The 18,286-nt window shown below is 47.9% G+C and overlaps 1 protein-coding gene across 1 annotated transcript in view; it reads right to left on the bottom strand.

Moving 5' to 3' along the window:
- Positions 1-18,286, bottom strand: part of PLXNA2 (plexin A2) — a 228,781-nt gene that overhangs the window by 83,392 nt on the left and 127,103 nt on the right. Inside the window, 3 exon segments of the mRNA XM_006159313.2 lie at positions 381-534; positions 2,609-2,732; positions 6,458-6,558. Coding sequence (XP_006159375.1) covers positions 381-534; positions 2,609-2,732; positions 6,458-6,558 — 379 coding nt within the window.

The following is an 18,286-nucleotide window of genomic DNA, read 5'->3' on the forward strand; positions in this document are numbered from 1 at the left end:
AAAAAAAAAAAAAAAAAAAGAAAGATGGAAAGAAAGAATGCAATATTAGGCTAGAGCCTCCTCAAGCTCCAGTTTTGTGGTGGAAACTTGACAAAAGCCACTGAGCAAAGCCACGTCTATTCCTTAAAGGACTGCACAGTCTGGAAAGACCCTGCACTCCATACAGCTTTCGCCAAATGGGAACAAGCATTTTTCTTCTTCTTGAATTTCGCTTTGGGACATGGCAGTTTGCTTTTAAGCTCAAACAGGTTGTATAAGCCAATGCCAATGTGTGGTGCAAGAAGCCTTGGTCGGAAGACTCTGCCTGGTGCTTGTGATGCCCATCCCTGCTTCAGCAGTGCAGTCCTTGGTGTGAAACTCTCATGGCAGATGATTCTTACCTTGATCCAGAGGGATGGCAGGGACATCCTTGGGCCCAGGTGAGATGCAGATGACCTGGCTTCCAGACACCTGTCCCTCCACCTCGGTCAGGTTCCCAAAGGCACAGGAGATGCCCGCAGACAGATCCGGAGCATCACTCACAAGCAGCCTGAGCTGTGGGAGAGGCAGAGAGGCATAGGAGCAAAGAGCTAGTGCTATAGGAACAGCTCAGGAGAGCAGGGCCCACAGCTGGCCCCGCTACGCCCCCCCCCCCACTTGTTCATTAATCTCCCCAGCCTCATCTAGAAGAGAAGGGTGTTGGCCTAGGTGATCTTCCAGTTTTGACATCGAACAGTTACTGTAATTAGTTGTTCAGGGGTGTGCAGGGTCAGTGGTCTTCATTAATATTACTATTAATTGATTTTTAAATCTCGTCCAGCATCAGAAAAGAGGTAAGGGCACTAGGGGGAAGGGTACTGAAATTCATCTCAGACCCTGCAAATTTCGACAAGAAAGTGAATTGCAGGGCACCACACAGGCTTGAGAGCAAGTTATGAACTGAGCTCCACACAATAAGGCCCTAACCTTGGCTCACGGGACACTAAGAGTCACCAGCTTGGAGGTTTACCAGAAGCTCGCTAGGCTGGTGGAAGACGGCTAGTCCTTGCCTCCTTATCGTTCACTCAGATGCTGCTTATACAGGCCAGGGGTTTCTTAGAGTTTCTGATTCTCTATTCCTTCTGGGCTCTCTGCTCTGGCAGTGCCCCTTCAGCAGGGCAGTAGGTTTGTAAGGAGCTCAGGGGACCAGACAAATAGCCACCAGTGGCTCAGTGATGTCCGCTATTACCTGTGAGGTCCAACCATCTAGACCAGAGCTTTCCAGTTTTTTCATATTTGAAAAGCATCGTTTTAATGGCAAAAATATCACAAATTCTGGGACCAGCTGGTGGTGTGGTAGTTAGGGTGGCTGAATCCCATATGGCCATCTGTGTGGTTGAGTCCTGGACCCAGCAGCTTGAAAAGCATGCCAGGTATGAGTGGGTGCGTGCCCTGAATAATCTTGAGAGGAAGGTAGCAGAGAAGGATTTGCTACATGGCCATCCTCCCTGGGTGGGGGTTGATTTCTCTCTCTGTCTCTTCCTGTGAGTGCATGTGCCCCGTAACAAATTTTTTAAAAAAGGAAGGAAATGAACAAAACAAAACAAAACAAAACCAGATTCTCAAAAGAATCTGTTTATTGAGAAAATATTTAATAGCAAAATGCTGCTCTGAATTCAGTGCACATTTAAGTTAGGTTTGTACTCCATTACCACAGAACTGCATCCAAGTGGTCATTGAAGCAGGTAAGCAATGAGACTGACTCCCTCTGCAAGGAATGCCTTAGGGCTCATGGTGATAACACCCCTCTGGTCTCCAAGTTGGGGGTTGTGGTTTCCCAGGCTTCCCTTTGTCTTCTACCCACCCCGATGGTATTTATTTGCAGGGGTTTCTCAGTCTCAATGGGTATCACCTAGCTTTTCCAAACATTTGTTTGCCCCTGAATCTCTGTCCCAGTTCCGTTTCCATGGGGCCAAGACTCTGAGGTACAAACTCCCCTGTTTACTCCATTCACTCCATTGGAGCCAAAACCTCCTGGTGGGGATGAATGAATCGAAATCTTGGAAGGTTCATTAACTAATTAACATTCGTGAAGGCTCATAAAGGCTTCAGCATGAAATAATAGTGTCGGGCCTGAGGACATGAAATATTTGGGCTGGTACCTTGACAGGTGGTTAAGGGCTATTTTATTCTCTTTAATATTCTCTTTAAGAACACAGTGACTTCGAATGGAGTCTCACTCTCTATTTTTTTTTCTCTCTCTCTCACACACACACCCATACACATGCACACACAGATAATCACAAGGCAACTCCCAGATTTCTTGCAGCAAGTGGAAGATGATAAATATAGCACACACTAACGAGTGTGTTACTTGGTATGGATTGCATTATGTTGTAGATGTTTGTTACTAAATGAAAACCTACATTTACAAAACAGATCAATGGGTAATGAATTTGTAGGGAGTACTGAGAATTCTATGCCTTTTACAGCAGGAGTTACCATAGGCTTTCCATAAATATAAAGTGTCCTGGCGGCATGCAGAGTCTGGTGAATTTACTGATGCCGTGTAGGTGTTGCAGGAGCGCACCCACACAGGTAAGCACTCTGCGCTCTTCTCACCCTCCCACACTCTCTGTGCGCTACTCACCAAGCGGCTGTGCTCGGACACTGAGATGCTGCTGGGATGCACCGTGAGGCTCATGCACTGGCTGATGCTGGCAGCAAATCGATTAGGTTCCCATGCCCGCTGGCACTTGTCCCTGCGGGAGCACCTGTCATACACACAGATTCACAAGAGGTCAGGCCTGAGACCCATCTGTTTGTCTCTACTGTCCCCAGGGGAGGAAGGGGGGGTGTGCTGTCCTGTGACTTGTCTTCTCATGATGACTTTCTCTGTACTCCCAGATGGTCTCCATGGCAGCTAAGGAGAAACTAAGAGAAAGTAGGATAGGGCCAGTTGGTGGCCTGGCGGTCAGAGTGGCTGGGTCCCACATGGCTGATGGTGCAGCTTGTGTCCTAGAACGACTGGCTTGAAAACTACGCCAGGAGCATGTGTGTGCATGCCCAAAATCCCAAGAGGAGAACGGAGAAGGAATTGCCATGTGACCATCCCTCAATGGGGGCAGGCGGGTGCTTTCTCACTTTCTCTTTCTCTCTTGCAACAAGTACATGTGCCTCTAGCAGAGAGAGAGAGAGAGAGAGGAGAGAGAGGTAAATCTCCGACATGAGAGATGTGGTTTAGACATGAAGAGGCTAACTCTTCACAGCACTGTGAGATGCAGAGATGAGTGAGTGAGAGAAGTTTGGGGAGCCTGGTAGGTAGCACAGAAATCAGGTAAGAATATGGACGTTGGAGTCAGGGAGTTTGGGCCCTAACCCCCTTGACTGTGCCCGCCGGGACGAATTACTTAACCTTTCCGTGCCTCAGTTTTCTGAACTGTGAAAGCAGTGAGGACATGATAATCATATCCTACTTAGAGGGTCCGTATGGGATTAAAGGAGTTAGCACTTAGAAAATGGCCTTGCACATAGTAGGTGCCATGTCAGTGCTAGCCCTGATAATGCTAATATGAATGGTGATGATTAATATCCCGTTAGTCTTCTGAGGAATTCGTAAAACGGAAGAGGGTCTGAGCAGTGTGGGACAGTGTATAGATGATCTCGTGGCTGGATTAATAGCTCTTTGAAGGCAGTGGCCATGTTTTATTCATTGAAATAGTCTACCTGTCACATGGTGTATTTTAAATAAATGTTTGTGTCGAGAAATAATGCTTTGAGGCAGAGAGACAGGCAGGGAGCCACAGCCAGGGTTGCCTCTGTCAGAAAGCTGGCGTGGCTGTTCCTTTTGATGTCTTCATCTCTGGCTCTAGGTGCCTCTGCCCACGGTGGCAGGTACGGTGGTGCCCACACGTAAGAGCATGTGGTGGCCACCTGCCTTGTTGCATGGGAACAGGCTCCAGTGTCTCCAAACCAAATAGCCACCAGGACACTACCAGATTCCGCAATCCAGCAGGGAGTCTCCCCTAACTCCCCCCAGACTCCTCCCCCTCTTCCTTTCCAGGCACATAATGGATCTAAATATGAATGCTGTCAAAGAAAAGAATTATTGAGGTTTAAGTGAATCCTTAAGATAGCTCTAAAGTGAGCTCTTGACTGGAGCCTTTATCTCATTGACTCACTGAAATGGCTCTTTTTTATCATACTATTTATGGCAACAGCCCTAACAGAGATAAATAGCCTGGGAGACAATAACACACTTGCAAGAACAAGGCATACAGAAGAGACAGGAAGGTTTCAAATCCCCCTGGACCCAGAAGCTCTAGCAATCTCCCTCAGTGCTCGGCTTCCCTTACTGAGCCCTCACCTGTGTCTGGGCAGGGGAGGTCGCCCATCTCCTTATGCCCCTGCTACCAAAGAAGGCTGGTGGCAGCAGGTGGGAGGGTATGGCAGGAGGGTCTGGTGAAGATGAGAATGACCAGAAAAGGAGAAACCGCTGGGCAGAAATAACAAAAATCTTGTTCTTCACCTGCCCTAAGTAGGCAGAGCAGCTGGGAGAGGTATGTCCTGGTGGGTAGGGAGCATTCTCTGATGAGAGGTAAGGAGTTCATGGGACAAAGGAAATCTGGGACTATCCTGATATGGCTCAGTCATTCTCAGCCACAGCCACCCTAGACCAGGAGGATGACTGGGGTGCTCTGGGCAGCTGGGAGACGTGGGCATTAGGGATAAATCTAGAGGGGCTGATACAAGTGTGGAAAGCAGAGGTCTCTGGTGTTGAATAGTAATATAATTTTGTTGTGTTCTATGTGTAAGAAGTGTCACAGGCACCGAAGCTGGATGGGCAGGGTGGGAAGTAGCAGGGAGTAGGTGGCATAGCTGGACATGACTTTGGCAGAACGAGAGGGCAGCTGACTCAGGACCCTTTGCACAGAGCTGGGGACCGGCTGTTAGGTTCTTTGCAGAAAGAACTTTTCTCTCAAGAAGAGAGCCTGTAGGTCGGGCTCATGGGAGGGAACCCGGAAGTCCTCCACCCTTTACTCCTCCTGGGCCACAGCGTGAGGAAGTCAGCACCCTTACCACTTGTCGGATCTAAGTGGGGACTTGCTGTCTGGGTTTTGCTGAGAGATCTTTGCAAAACTTTCTGAAGAGCCACTTACCTCCAAAACCTAAGCAGGGAACCCAGTATTCATGGGCTCAAATCCAGTCCGTATTTTGCATCTGTGAGGCACCAGGCTCTTTAAAAAAATCCCTTCCTCCAGAGTCCTCCTAACACCTGCTGCAGAGGCTGGAAGCCCAGAGCTATTGTGCGGACCCTGAACTCTGGCCCTCCGCCTCCGCCTCCACCTCAAACCCTGCACATTTCATGGAGATGCTTTGCTGGCTGGCACTGAGCCATGGAGTTTCCAACTCCATTGGGCAAGAGGATTCCTCGCCAGCTCCCGCCTTTCGGGCTTTCACCCTTTTTTCTCCCTCTGGGACTCTTCAAATTAGGAAGTTTAAGTGTGATTTTGCATTTCTATTGAGTTGGTTTTCAATGGTGGGGGATGTATTTGAATAGGGAGACAAGGCCAGTTGGAGAGAGAGGCGGCCTTCTTGGAATCATGAAATAAAGAGGCCAGAAGGGTCCTCCCAAGGGTACAGGGTCCATAATAATTATTTTGATTTGTGTAGCCTCTTCTGGGTTTCCTTATTTCCAAAGCATTTATTATTTCATTTAGTCTTTACAATTCACCTGTGAAATAGGCATTTTTCCTCTTTGATAATAGAGAAATGGGACCCTGGACCTATCTTGGGTTGCACAGCAGCTAGTTGGGTCCAGTCCCAACTCCTGTGCACCCCATCTGCACACTCTTAGTCGGGGCATCTGTCAGGCTACTCTGACGTTGTGCTTGGTAAACCCGGAGATTTTACAGCTTCCCTCGTGAGTTCTCTCACCAACACAGGGGTGCAGACATCTCATTTTAAAACTGCTGGGAGGGGGCCAGCAGATGGCATAACGCTTATGTCTCTGAATTCCCATATGGCCAGCTGTGGTTTGTGTCCCAGACCAGTGTCTTGAAACTCACACTAAGCGCGTGTGCATGCTTGCCCAAGAACCTGGGAGGAGGATGGACGAGAAGGGACTGTGACGTGATCATTCCCCGTGGCGGGTGATTTCTCATTTTCCCTCTCACTGTCTCTGTCTCTCTCAGGCAAGCGCTTGCAACCTAAGATAAAAACCTTTCAAAAAAAAAAAAATCCCCAAACAAAAACAAAAAAGCAAAAAAGCAGGGGGGAGTCAGAATTTGAAAGTAAGATGAGAGGCAAACACATTACACTTAGAAAAGAGGCCCACCCAGGTTCTCTCTGCCTCCTCCTCAGTGCTTGAGCTACACTTAGGATTACTGCTTCAAAGAGGGACATTCCTCCCTGCAGACCATTGTGCCACATCCCATGATCCAGGGATGCCCCTGATCTTCTGCACGCCGGGCCCTTTTGCGGAACATCCCAGACTTACATGTTGTGCAGTGCACACCAGCCACAGTGAGGGTCCCCTGAGCTCAGGCACTCCCCGCAGGTGGTGTACTGTTCACATGACTCCACAGGCACCCTGGTGACCTGGCAGAGAGAAGAAAGAGAGCGCGGTGAGGTCAGGTTGCAGCAACGGTGCAGATGTGGATTCAGACTCACCTGCATCTACCTTCCCTTGTACTGTTGCCTCTCCTGAAAAGGTGACATGGAGGGACATCAATGGCCTCCGCGTTCTCATCTCTTTGCCTGCATAAGGCAGGCATGGCTAAGAGGAGTGTGTTTCTGAGAGGCAGGCCTATGACCCCTTGCCTTTGCGGGAGGTAGAAGCAAATCCTCCCGCCTATCTGTGCCTACCACTCATGTCCTCGGAGAGCTGGGAAAGCCAGTGGCAAGTGCCGAAAACAGTTAACTCTGTTGAAAGACTATTGAGTGGCACAAACCCATCTCTGAAGAGCTTTCAGCTGGGCTTGGGCTGAGACATCCTGCCTACACAGAAAATATTTAAAAAGAGAGAGAAGGAAAAACTTTCCTATCAAATAATATTCATAGTGTGACACAGGTTCTTTACAGCCAACCAGATGCACCACCTGGATCCAATTACCCCATTCTCTGATGTCTGCATTCAGTTCCTCTAGTCAATCTCCCATCCTTTGAAGAGTCTGGCTAAATGGGAACATCGACAGAGAAGAGCTGCCTGTATGATTCTGTCTTGTCTGGAAAGTGGGAATTCACAGATCAAGACCCTGCCTCCCAGAGAGTGCAGCCCTTGTAAACTCCTCCTGGCTTACTGGTTGGGCCCTGCAGGGACTTAAGCTGAGTCTGTTTGGATGTCATTCATCCTACTGCACAGCATGTGTGACAATAAAGGCCAGGCAAGGGGGTCAGGAGACTGAAGTGTTCCATTTGTTGTGTCCTAGGTATCTGTGGCTGGCTGGGGTGGGGGAGCTGCTGAGCTGCAAAAACATTTGCTGGGCTGGGAATGGGTTCTCACTTGATAGGGCATGGAGGTCTCCCACCTGCTGGATGTGTGAGCTCAAGTGGAAACATAAACTGTGGCCCAGTGTTCTGCCTGTGGGAGGGGGCGAAGGCTGTGATGGCCACAGCTCCACAGCATCCTCCTGTGAGGTTCAGGATAGATCCTAACACTGTTCATCCAGCAGCTATTGGTCAGATGTTAGTGCTATGGTGGCTCTGGCACCGTGCAGTGACACGACAGCAAACAGCTCAGAGTCGGCTGTTGTGGAGCCCCGTGGCCCAATGGGATTGATAATTACAAACTGCAAGTTCTTTGTGTGGACTGTGGGTTGCATGGGATTGGTGTGAATGTTGGGGAGCCTTGGGGGCTCAAACGAAGGGCACCCAGTACAACCTGTTGTGGGAAGAAGGGTGAGTCTAGAAGAGCAAGAAGGTGCCAGAGGCAGAGACCTGGAAAGACATTCCAGCTGAAGGATTATCATGAGCAGCAGTGATCACGGACAGGTTTGGTGTATCTAAGTAGAGGGAGTACACCGGACAGTGCAGGGGGACACGAGCCTCCCTGCCTTGCTGGGTGTGCCCACCCATCCTTACCACACTGCGGCACAGAACATTCTGGATTAGAGGCTTTTCTGGAACTGAGTGACATGATCAGCTTTAAACATCCTTAACCTCCCTTTAGTAAAAACATGAAATACCATGAAGATAAGAGTAAGATCTTGTAATTCAGTTTAAAAAATTGATACTCTCAGTGTAAGTTAGAAAATAGCTGGTTTGAAATAGCTGAAGTGAAATACACCTGAGGGTTTGAGTTGCCTATAAGCCTGTTATGCTCCATAAAGGGGATGTGATGCTAAAGAGGCTAGCTGACCGTCGGCTGCATAAATGAACACATGGACAGAGGTACAGCAGTAAAACATGACATTCTGCAAGGCTGATCCACATGGGAAGGTTCGGAGGCCTTCATGAGTATGCCAGGCACATGTAAGCCCATGATCTGGGGTGGTTAGAGTTGGGGCAGGATCACAGAATACAGACTTTTTCCAGGGTGCTGTATCTCTGTCTTTGAGTCTCTCACTCATGAAATAAATAAACTTTTTTTGTTTTAGAGATTTTTTTTTTTTTTGCTATAGGGCATGTGTGCTCACCAGAGAGAGAGAGAGAGAGAGAGAGAGAGAGAGAGAGAGAGGGAGAGATGGAAAGCAAGAAATCGCCCTCCAGGGGGAATGCCCATGGCACAACCCCTTCTCTATTCTTCTCTTGGGATTTTGGGCACACATGCACATGTGCCTGGCATGAGTTTAAGCCACCAGATCTGGGACTTGAACTGACTGTGAAGGAGTCCAACGACGTAACTATTATGCCTTCCGCTGGTTCCTCTAGTAATTTATTTTTAAAGTTCATTTGTTCTGGGCCTGGAGATGGCAGAATGATTACATCTCTGAACTCCTACTTAATCGTTGCGATTAGAGTCCCAGGCCCAGTGGCTTAAACTTGCACCAGACACATGTGCATGTGTTCCCAAAATCCCGAGAGGAAAATGGAAGAGAGGGGGATTGCAATGTGGCCAACTCCCCTGGGGGGTGATTTATCACTTTCCATCTCTCTGTCTCTCTGGTGAGCAATTGTACCCTATAGCAACAATCTCTCTAAAAAAATTATTAGACAAGAGGAAGAGAACCATCCTCAATAAGTCATGCTACGATCCCCTTCCTCTAGTTCACCAATCCATTGGAGCTTAGACTCTTGTGCATGGGCCCAGCGTGTTTCAGGCAGACCAGGTCAGAGATTCAAATTATAGTCCCTGTGTGGGATCCAGCTTTTCTTGACTAGTGCATTACCTCTGTGCCATGGAGCCAGCCCAGATTATTTAACAGAAATAGACACATAGTGGTAGGATTGAGATGGGCCATCCATACTTGGGAGTTCTGAGCTGAGGCACTGAACAACATGCCCTAAGGGAGATGTTGATCAGTCAGAGGTCCTTCTCAGAGGGTGGCCAGGATGGGGTGGGATCCAGATGTGGTATCTCAGGTATGGCCAAGACAGCTCACCTTAAGAAGTTGAGGTTGTCCAGTAATACAACAACTTGGCTTCCCAAAGGAACACCTACCCTTGGGATACATATGCAGAGTCAAGGAGACATTTATTTGGCAGAGTATAATAGGAATCTGTCTGTCCTCAGAGGAAAGCTATGTTAGTATCTCCCAATCCTGACATTACAGGATTTTATTTCCCACAGTTTGCCTAATTCCGCCCTGAAACTATTTATGACTTTCGTCCTGTATAAATTGGCAGTTGAAAGATAACATCCAGCCACTGGCACCACCAACTGACTTCATATTGCCTTAAAGGACAACCCTTGTGCTTTGCTGCATGACCTGTCAGGCCTATAAGAAGCACTATAATTTTTTGTAAGTTTTATTTTTCCCATGAGACAGAGAGAGAGAGAGAGAGACAGGTAGACAGACAGACAGACACTCCCAACAGGGTCCTCTTGTCACAATCTATCTCTAATCTCATAGCCCTGCTCACATACTGAGGGAGGTCCCAGGACCTCTCCTGGGTGGGTCCAGTTGCATTATCTCTAGGCCATCACCTACAATAAGCACCTGTCCAACAAATGCCTCTGAGGACCTTCCAGCATGTCTCACCCAGACCTGGTGATTCCCAGCCCTCTAGGCTATCTCGGACCCTGGTGGCCTCGTGGGCTTCCACCAGCCCCCTCCATCCTACCCTCCGGAGCCTGAGTGCAGCAGTCCAGTGCCTGGCCTCCCTTTCTTGAGTTTCGGGCTCCTTGTGAGTGATGTCTGCATCTGGCTGGAAATTAAAACAACTGTCTGCATTGCATTCGGCCCGTCTGTCAAAACACAGCCCGGCTCTCAGCAGCTGGGGAAGGGGGCCCTGAATGGGAGCACTGTCTCTAGCAACAAAGCCCACTTTCACGCCAAGTGTCACGGAGATAGTGAAACCCTGTTCTTCTCCAAACATGAAACCAATAGCACAACTATTTTTCCTGTTTCCTGGGCCCTCCTGGTGGGATTTTTTTTTTTTTTTTTAATGCACTGAGTTGAAGAGCAAAGTGAAACAGGAAACTTGTAAGCGGGGGCAGTTCTAAAACTTGAATTACTCTCTCCTCTAAGACCTAATAGCCATGCACACACCAGAGGAAAGAAATGTCACAGTGCCTGGGAGGAGACCCTCAAAGTCAGATGTTCCCAGGGACTTCTCTGTCCCCCATGTTTCTGTACTTCTATATTCGCTCATCAACCAATTTGCACTGGTCACGTTCTCCATAGATGCCAGTGCTAGGCACTCCAGAAGAATTAGGAAGAACAACAGCTAAAAATGCAGCCACCACCTTAAAGATGCAAATGGAAGAGCAATAAAAGCAAGAAAGTGAAATGTGTGCTAAGCGAGGCATTGACAGAGGGCCGCAGGAATTCAGAGGAAAGAGAAAAAAAGTTCTGTGTCTGCCTTGACAGCCACTAGCCCTGGGTGGGTATAGTGCCCCCGACGTGAAGCTAGCCAGAACTGAGATGTGTTGTCTGTATATGGCGGTCTTCAAAAAGTTTGTGGAAAATGGAATTAAAAATACAAGCTAGTTTTCGTGCAAAATTTTTTGAAAGGCATACAGTTTTTTCATTAAAAAAAAAAAATGCACTCATTTCACCGAACTTTCTGAAGGCCTCTTGAATGGCTTCTGAGAGGTGGCCCCGTGACTACCCTGGAGCTGCAGCTCTCAATCTCTGGTCCTTGAACCAATACCATGGGCATCACCTGTGAGCAGAACAGAAGGGAAAATCCAGGGCCCACGAACTCAGGAATGCTGCGGATGGGCCCGGGAAGTGGGCTGGAAGGACTCTCCAACTGAGTCTCATGCATGCTGAAGTTTGGGAACGGCTGATGTACATGATCTCAGCTCCTTGGGGAAGTCTTTAAATGTCAGGCCCTGGGGCCAGGGAGAAACAGAATAAAGCTCTGCCTTGGGGCTGCTGAAGGAATTAGCGTGTTCTGGGGGCCTGGGGGAGGTGGCAGTCCTCTGGGGACTACTTATGCCCAGGGAGAACTTAGTTCTAATAAACCTGAGTCTATGGAGTCTTTAAAGGCCCATGTTTGATCCCCAGAGTCAGGGGCCTCTTTACGGTGCACCCCCAGGTGACAGTTGGGTACTTGCTGTGGAACAAGTGGGGTGAGGTGGGCGGTGTCCCCACAGAAAGAAAGCCAAGTTTCTCCTGATGGCGTCCACTGTGTCAGGCAGTGCTTTGTCAGGGCTGATTCAGACTTTAATGGGACACTCTACGATGCTTTAATTAGTGTCTGTTTATTATTATTGCATTTTAATTATGCTCGAGGCTCCCTCGCCCCCTCCATTCTGAGCACTGGGATTTGAGGGTGGCTGGCAGGCGGGCAAGCTTGGTGACGAGAGTTCCCACCAGGAGGATCCATCCTCCTGCTCCTTCTCCAGCTTCCTCCCCAGGACCCACAGTGCTGTTTCATATGAGAGTCTGTCCTTGTGCTCAAAGTTGATGTTCTTTTCCTGCTTGATCTTGAGTCTTGTAATTACGCCTCTAATGAATATAACTGTCCTATTAAGTCATTTACTTAAGAAATACTCTTAATTAAAGGTGACTCATACTGTGTTCTTGGCTCCTCTGGCCCGGGGGCCCCGCGTGTCTGGTGCCTTCCTTGGCCTGATTCACTGGGGTTGGAGAGATATGCAGGGAGGGCCCTGCAGGGGTGTGCAGAGTGCAGAGTGACTGCCCCACCCCCCAACCCACTACTCTCTTAGTGCAGCATACTGGGAAGTCCATAGCGTGTGAGGCCAGTGCAGCCAGGGACATTATCAGATTATAATCACTGGCGGTAAGGACAAGTCTCTGAGGGACAATGCTGGAACCAGCCTTTTTCTTGAAGATCTTGAAGAGCAAGGCAGACCTGTAGGATTTGGCCCATCCAGGATGAGAACAGGAAGGCTCAGGAAAGCCCTGGTAGTTACTATCATTGGGTACCAACAACACAACACTCTTCAGACAGAAGTCTTCTTTCCCCAATGGTGGAAAGAACAAGAGCCCTTGGTCGAGTGAGCTGGGGAGGGGGGGGGAGAGCAGAAAATCAGTAATACATCCCTGTTACTGTGTGCGGCTACATGGAAGGAGCTACATGGCTCTGAGCACCTGGAGAAGCCTTACCAGTAAACACTTGAATCAAAAGTAGAAAATCTCCAGGATTTGGACAACAGACTGTTCCTGAGCATTTAGGTTGTGCTAAACCCTCTGTTAGGCAGTGGGGCTACAATCTCTGTCTTCTTGGAGCTCCTGATTTTAGTTGAGAAAAAAACAAGGATCCAGATCACCTCACTACAATGACATAAATGCCATAATAGAGGTAGAATCAAGACAGTCATATATCAGAGGACAGAGAGCGGTGGCTGCTTCTGGGGGCTCTGGTTGGAGTGCTCAGTGTTCACAATTCCTTTGCAACCATGCATGAGAGATACAGAGAGCGTGCAGAAGCAAAGGAGTGAGGGAAAGCTCTTCTCCAGGCTGGGGGGCTCCTCAGAGATGGAAGAGCATTTAATCCCCAGCTTCCCTGGAATTTGCTCTTTCTGCTGCCAGATGGCACACCTGTCCCCACACACATCCCCTGCTCCTGACACAAGGAAAATAACAAGGCCTTTTCGGTGGCCAGGAGCCAAGTGACAGGGGTGGGAGGTGGCACAGACAGCCTAGTTGGAGCAGGCAGTTGGCCTGATCAACAGCCTCCTGGTCCCCAGGGCCTAGAGCAAAGCACACAGCAGCTGAAGCGGATGGAACCAGCTCCTTGGGTCTCTCTCCTGTTCTTTGAACCTTCTCTTGGTGGTCACTCCCCACCAGTCCACCCCCTGACCCCTTTGCATTGTGGTAAGGTCTCAGATCCCCTTTCTTCTCTTTTCTCCAATCCAAACCTATTTTCAGGAAAAGATCTGACCTTTATTTACATATGTGGCTGATGGCAGATTGAGGAGAGGCCTCACCAGGGCTGCTGCAGGGACTGAGATCAATAGCCCAATCACAGCAATACTGGTAGAGAGTTTTAGCATTTCTGAAATGCTTTCACACACATTATCTCATTTGATCTGCACAACTCCCCAGAGAGGAAGAGAGAACAGGTATTGTTATGTATTATGATTTCCATTTGATCAGTCAGGAAATCAAGGCTCCCAAAGGGCTGGCTTAATTCTGGTCACTGGGTGAATGGCCAAGGGCCAGTCAAAGAGGAATCATCCAAGTGCTGGGGCTGTTTACTCTTCTCATGAATCCTTTAAGGTTTTTTTATTTTTTATTTTTTTATTTTTTTATTTTTTCTGAGGGATGAGAAGGAAGAGATAGTCCCAGAGTCATTTTCAAGAGAAAGAGGCTGAGGCTAGATCTGACACTAGATCAGAGCAGGCTCAGGAGGCTTGGAGCAACCAGAGGGCTGGTGAGGTTTCTGCTTCTCTGCACCCCCAGCTCTTGGTCCCCAGGAACTGTTAACTGATGGGATGGATGAGTGGGTGGAGCTTTCTCTTCTTCACAGGCTTGCCCCAAATCTTGTTAGCCCAGTGGTGAATGGGTATTTCCTGTCTGGAGCACAGGGCTTGATCGTCTTTATACCTGATGGTGGCTGCTATGGTTGAAACATGTCTTCCTAAAATTCATGTGTTAGAAGGTGGTGAGCCACTGTAATGGTATTGAGAGGGTGAAGACTTAATCCAGTTATGGTGTGGAAAGGTGGGGACTTTAGGAAGTGATTGGGCATCAGACTGGGGCTCCATGGTTGAGTCCTGGTGAGTTTACAAGTAGACATGCTCTGCTTGGTGTGTGCTCCTAGCCTCTGGCATGTTGTAATGCAGAGAACCCTCACAGAATGCTGGCAGCAAACTCTTAGACTTCTCAGCCCCCAAAACCATGAGCTCAATAACCTGGATTTTCCTAAATTACCTAGACAAAGGAATTTTCGTTATTAGTAACAGAACAGACTAGAACAGTGGCCAAGGTTTGGAATCCTTGCAGGGAGAACATGTGGGCTGATGGTTAGAGAAGTCTGACCTGATTTTCTCAGGTATGGAAGCCAAGGTGAACCCTCTAGAGAAGGGCCAGGATGCCCCTAGCTCCTGACCTGCCTTGTACCACACCTTTCTCCCAAGTGCCCATGGAAAAATACCTACACTTCTTCCCTATCCTTTGAAGGGAAAGGGCTGATTGTACACGGGATGCCTGAAGCAACACCTTACTCTGAATCTCCTGCTCCTGTTGGGGTGAGGAGGCAGAAATTAGATCATGTTCCTTTGGTTCTCCCCAGGAACCTGGGGAAAGCGATGTGCACTGAGCTCTCCTAATGGCTGGCAGGCTCCTGTCTGGTCTCACCTGGCTCTGAGCTGAGCAGTTGACTGAGCTTGTTGAATGGAATGAAACAACAGAAACCATAATAAGAGCTGCCACGTATCCGTCATCTATGGCATGCACGTACTTTAAACATATCATACCAACCTTGCAGGGGAGGAATTCTTAGTGCCGCTTTACATATCAGAAAACTCAGTTTTTTGGGGCTGTCCCCCATAGCACAGTGGTTAAGCTCTATGCATTGGGAACTGGATTCTACATGACTGAGTATGGTTCAAATCACACCTTGGTGACTTGAAAAACACACTGGACAAGTACGTGTGAATGCCCAAAATTCTGACAGGAGAGAGGAATGCAGGAAAGTTGCTCCAGGTCACATGGCTCATAGGTGTCAGAAACAGAATTAGGGCCCAAGTTTGAGTTCTATTCTGAAGCAGTGGACAGAAGCAAGGACTAAAGAGAGAAGGCCAAGCCTGGCACAGTGACATGTGCTTATAATCCCAGTTACTTGGGAAATTGAGGCAGGAGGACTGTGAGTTCAAGTCCAACCTGGGCAATATAATAAGACTTTATTGCTAACAAAAAAATTAAATTAATTAAAAAAAAATAAAAAGAGGAGGGAAGGTCCCTTCTCTGGGGTTTCTCCAATGGCTGGCCATCAGGGTCTTCTTCCTAGAAATCAGTGTCAAGCAGGCTGTTGGACTCTGCAGTGATCACTACCCACCTGACAACTGCATGTCTCTTAGCTCATTTTACACTCCATTCTTTTCTAATAGTGATTCATCTGGTAAAATAGGAGCTAGACAGCAAAAGAGGTGCTGCCAAGAGGTGAGGTGGGTGAGGATGGAAGATTTCCTGCTGGACTTAGTTTTTAAGCCAACTAGAACCAGAGCAACAATGAGAGAAGCTGTGAGCAGAGTCCCTGTTTTCCATCTGGGCCTCCTGCAGAACATCACTGAGCTCTCCTTTTGCACAGCTTTGGTAGTGGAGGGAGCAAGGGCTTTGTCTGCCAGTGATAGCTGTGTGACCCTGGTCACTCCAGTTATTTGCTTTGAGCTTCAAGCCTCCATTTCCTTATTCTTCAAATGGAGCTAGCAATACCTGTCCCACCCATCTCAGGGGCTTATCAGAGAGCACAGCACCTGTGAGCTCATATTTTCAGTTAAGGTTTTTCCCATGAATCAACTTTCCAGTAATTAATGTGAAGAACTCATTATTGTTGGTTCCCAGTGCTAGATCCATTGCTTCAAAAATCAATAGTCATGTGTCTAGATCTCCTTAAATCCTCATAAAGTAAACACTGACCAGCTCCCTGCCCATCCTCTGAGCTGTGAAAGTCACATGACCAACATCATTAAGAAAAGGTACAAGACCCCAGGAAAATAGCTAGGGGTTCTGTAGCCTATGATTGCAACTAAAGCAACATGCAACCTTCTGACCAGAAGCTGACCCCAAGGCTGTCTCCTAAGAACTCCTGACTATCTGGAGACCTGAGGGTGGAGTGGAGTTCAAAGAGAAAATCTATTTTTAATGACTTGGGGGAGAAGAGTGGAGTGGCTGAGTAATTCGGAGTAATTAAAGCTATCTATCATTCAGAGAGACGAGTCCAAAGTTGGTTGAACTTTTCAATGACATTTTTTCCTCCTCATTCATAAAAACTCAGCAGAGGTCTTACAGGAGTCAAAGGGCAGGGAACAATGGAAAAAGAGGCCTTTGACCTGAAACAGTGGAATTCGACCTTTGGATGAACACTAGGCAGCAGCCCCTCCTGAAGCCTATTTTTAGGTAGAAGCCATATTTTTTACTAGCTAAGAAAGTGGAAGTGGAAGGAGACAGCCCTCAATTTTAAATTCAGTTCCTTTTTTAAAAATTTTTTCTCTTTTAATTTGCCAGAGAGTGAGTACATGAGAGAAAGTGAGAAAACACCCCCCATGGGGAATGGTCACACTGCAATCCTTTCTACTTCATCTCTTCTTCCTTTTGGAATTTTGGGCATGCACACACATGTGTCAGGCATGTTTTTTTGAACTGCTGTATCCAGAACATGAACCTGTGGTCGTCCACCTTAAACACCAGGCCATGGGCTGGTCCCAGTTCCTATTTTGTCAACTGTAAGTGGTCAAACCTCACCGAGTCTCCATTTCCTTCTCTGTAATACGGTGACAATCATGATATCAATTTCATGAAACTGTTTTGAGGCTTATGTGACATCAGTACACAAAAGAACTTTGCACACTGTTGGTGCTGAATAGTGGTGGCTATCATGCTGGGTCTCTAGAGGCAGACCTCACTGAAGGTGGCAGCGTTTGTATGAGAAAGATACAGAGGGCCCCTTCCCAGGCTTTGCACTCCTGTGAGGGGTGACCTTGAGCAAGCCACTTGGCTTTTTTGGACTGAGTCTGCTTATCTATAATAGGGGGGAGAGTTATATCTGCCCTTTGCACGAAGAGCAATACAGCCCCTCAAACTATTGTCCTATTAATGACATAATCCCAGTGTTGTAAGTGTGCTGAAACCCAGATCCTTGGCTGCAAAAAGTCAAATTAAGCTAGTCTCTTGGGGATGAAGGTCAGATGTGGGCAAGGAAAATATACAACAAGGATAAGAAAACCAATAGGCAAAGCAGATATTCTAAATATCACACAGTATTTTCTCAGGCAGGATTCCTGTGCCAGAAATAGGCAGGGTAGAAATCGGGCCCTTTTTAGTTCTGGTTTTTGGAAGAATCTACAAAGAAGCAGAGATGCTGATACTATGTTGTCTCCATGACAACAGTGGATTTATTCAGTTAGGGAAAGCAGGTGGGATAGGAAATGGGGGATGAGAAGGATTTGGGAAATAGGGCCTAAGAAATAACTAAAACAGATCTCTCACCTGGGAGCCATATGCCTGGGATTAGCCAGGTCCCCCAAAGCTCCTTACAGGACCAACATCAACTCATCTACCCTAGGAGGGGGGACGTGATGATGGCAATGGGGTGGGGGAGCAGGCAGTGAAGCCCCTTCACCCAGCCATTCTATTCATTCATTTCACACTGGTTATTTGTCCACACCTGGTTCTAGGGAGGCCCCTGGACACTCAGGACCCAAGGTGAGTCATACCACATGTAGTTTGACTTTATCTGAGAGCTGGGCATCTGTCTATGAGACCCTGGTCTCCCTGCCTTCCAGTCATCAGGAAAACATGAGAAGAGGGTTTGGGAGCTTTAGTTAATCCCAAACACTCTTTTGTATTTGGAAGCACTTGTGTCCTCAAGCTAGGGGAAGGTGAGGTAGAGGGTGAGACTCATTGGACGAAGGAGTCCAAGAGAAGGCTGGTCAGAGATCTGGGGTCAGAACACCATTGCTATTGTCTGGGTAGAAGGCCAAGGTAACTTCAGTGTTGAGGGGAGGACTCAGGGAATTTACATTTGAGGAATTCTTCTACAACAGAGAAAGTGAGGCCTTAGGACACCACTGCTCCTAAAGGGGCCACAA

This window comes from Tupaia chinensis, unplaced genomic scaffold, assembly GCF_000334495.1.
Source record: "Tupaia chinensis unplaced genomic scaffold, TupChi_1.0 Scaffold000627_1, whole genome shotgun sequence".
Lineage (NCBI taxonomy): Eukaryota > Metazoa > Chordata > Mammalia > Scandentia > Tupaiidae > Tupaia > Tupaia belangeri.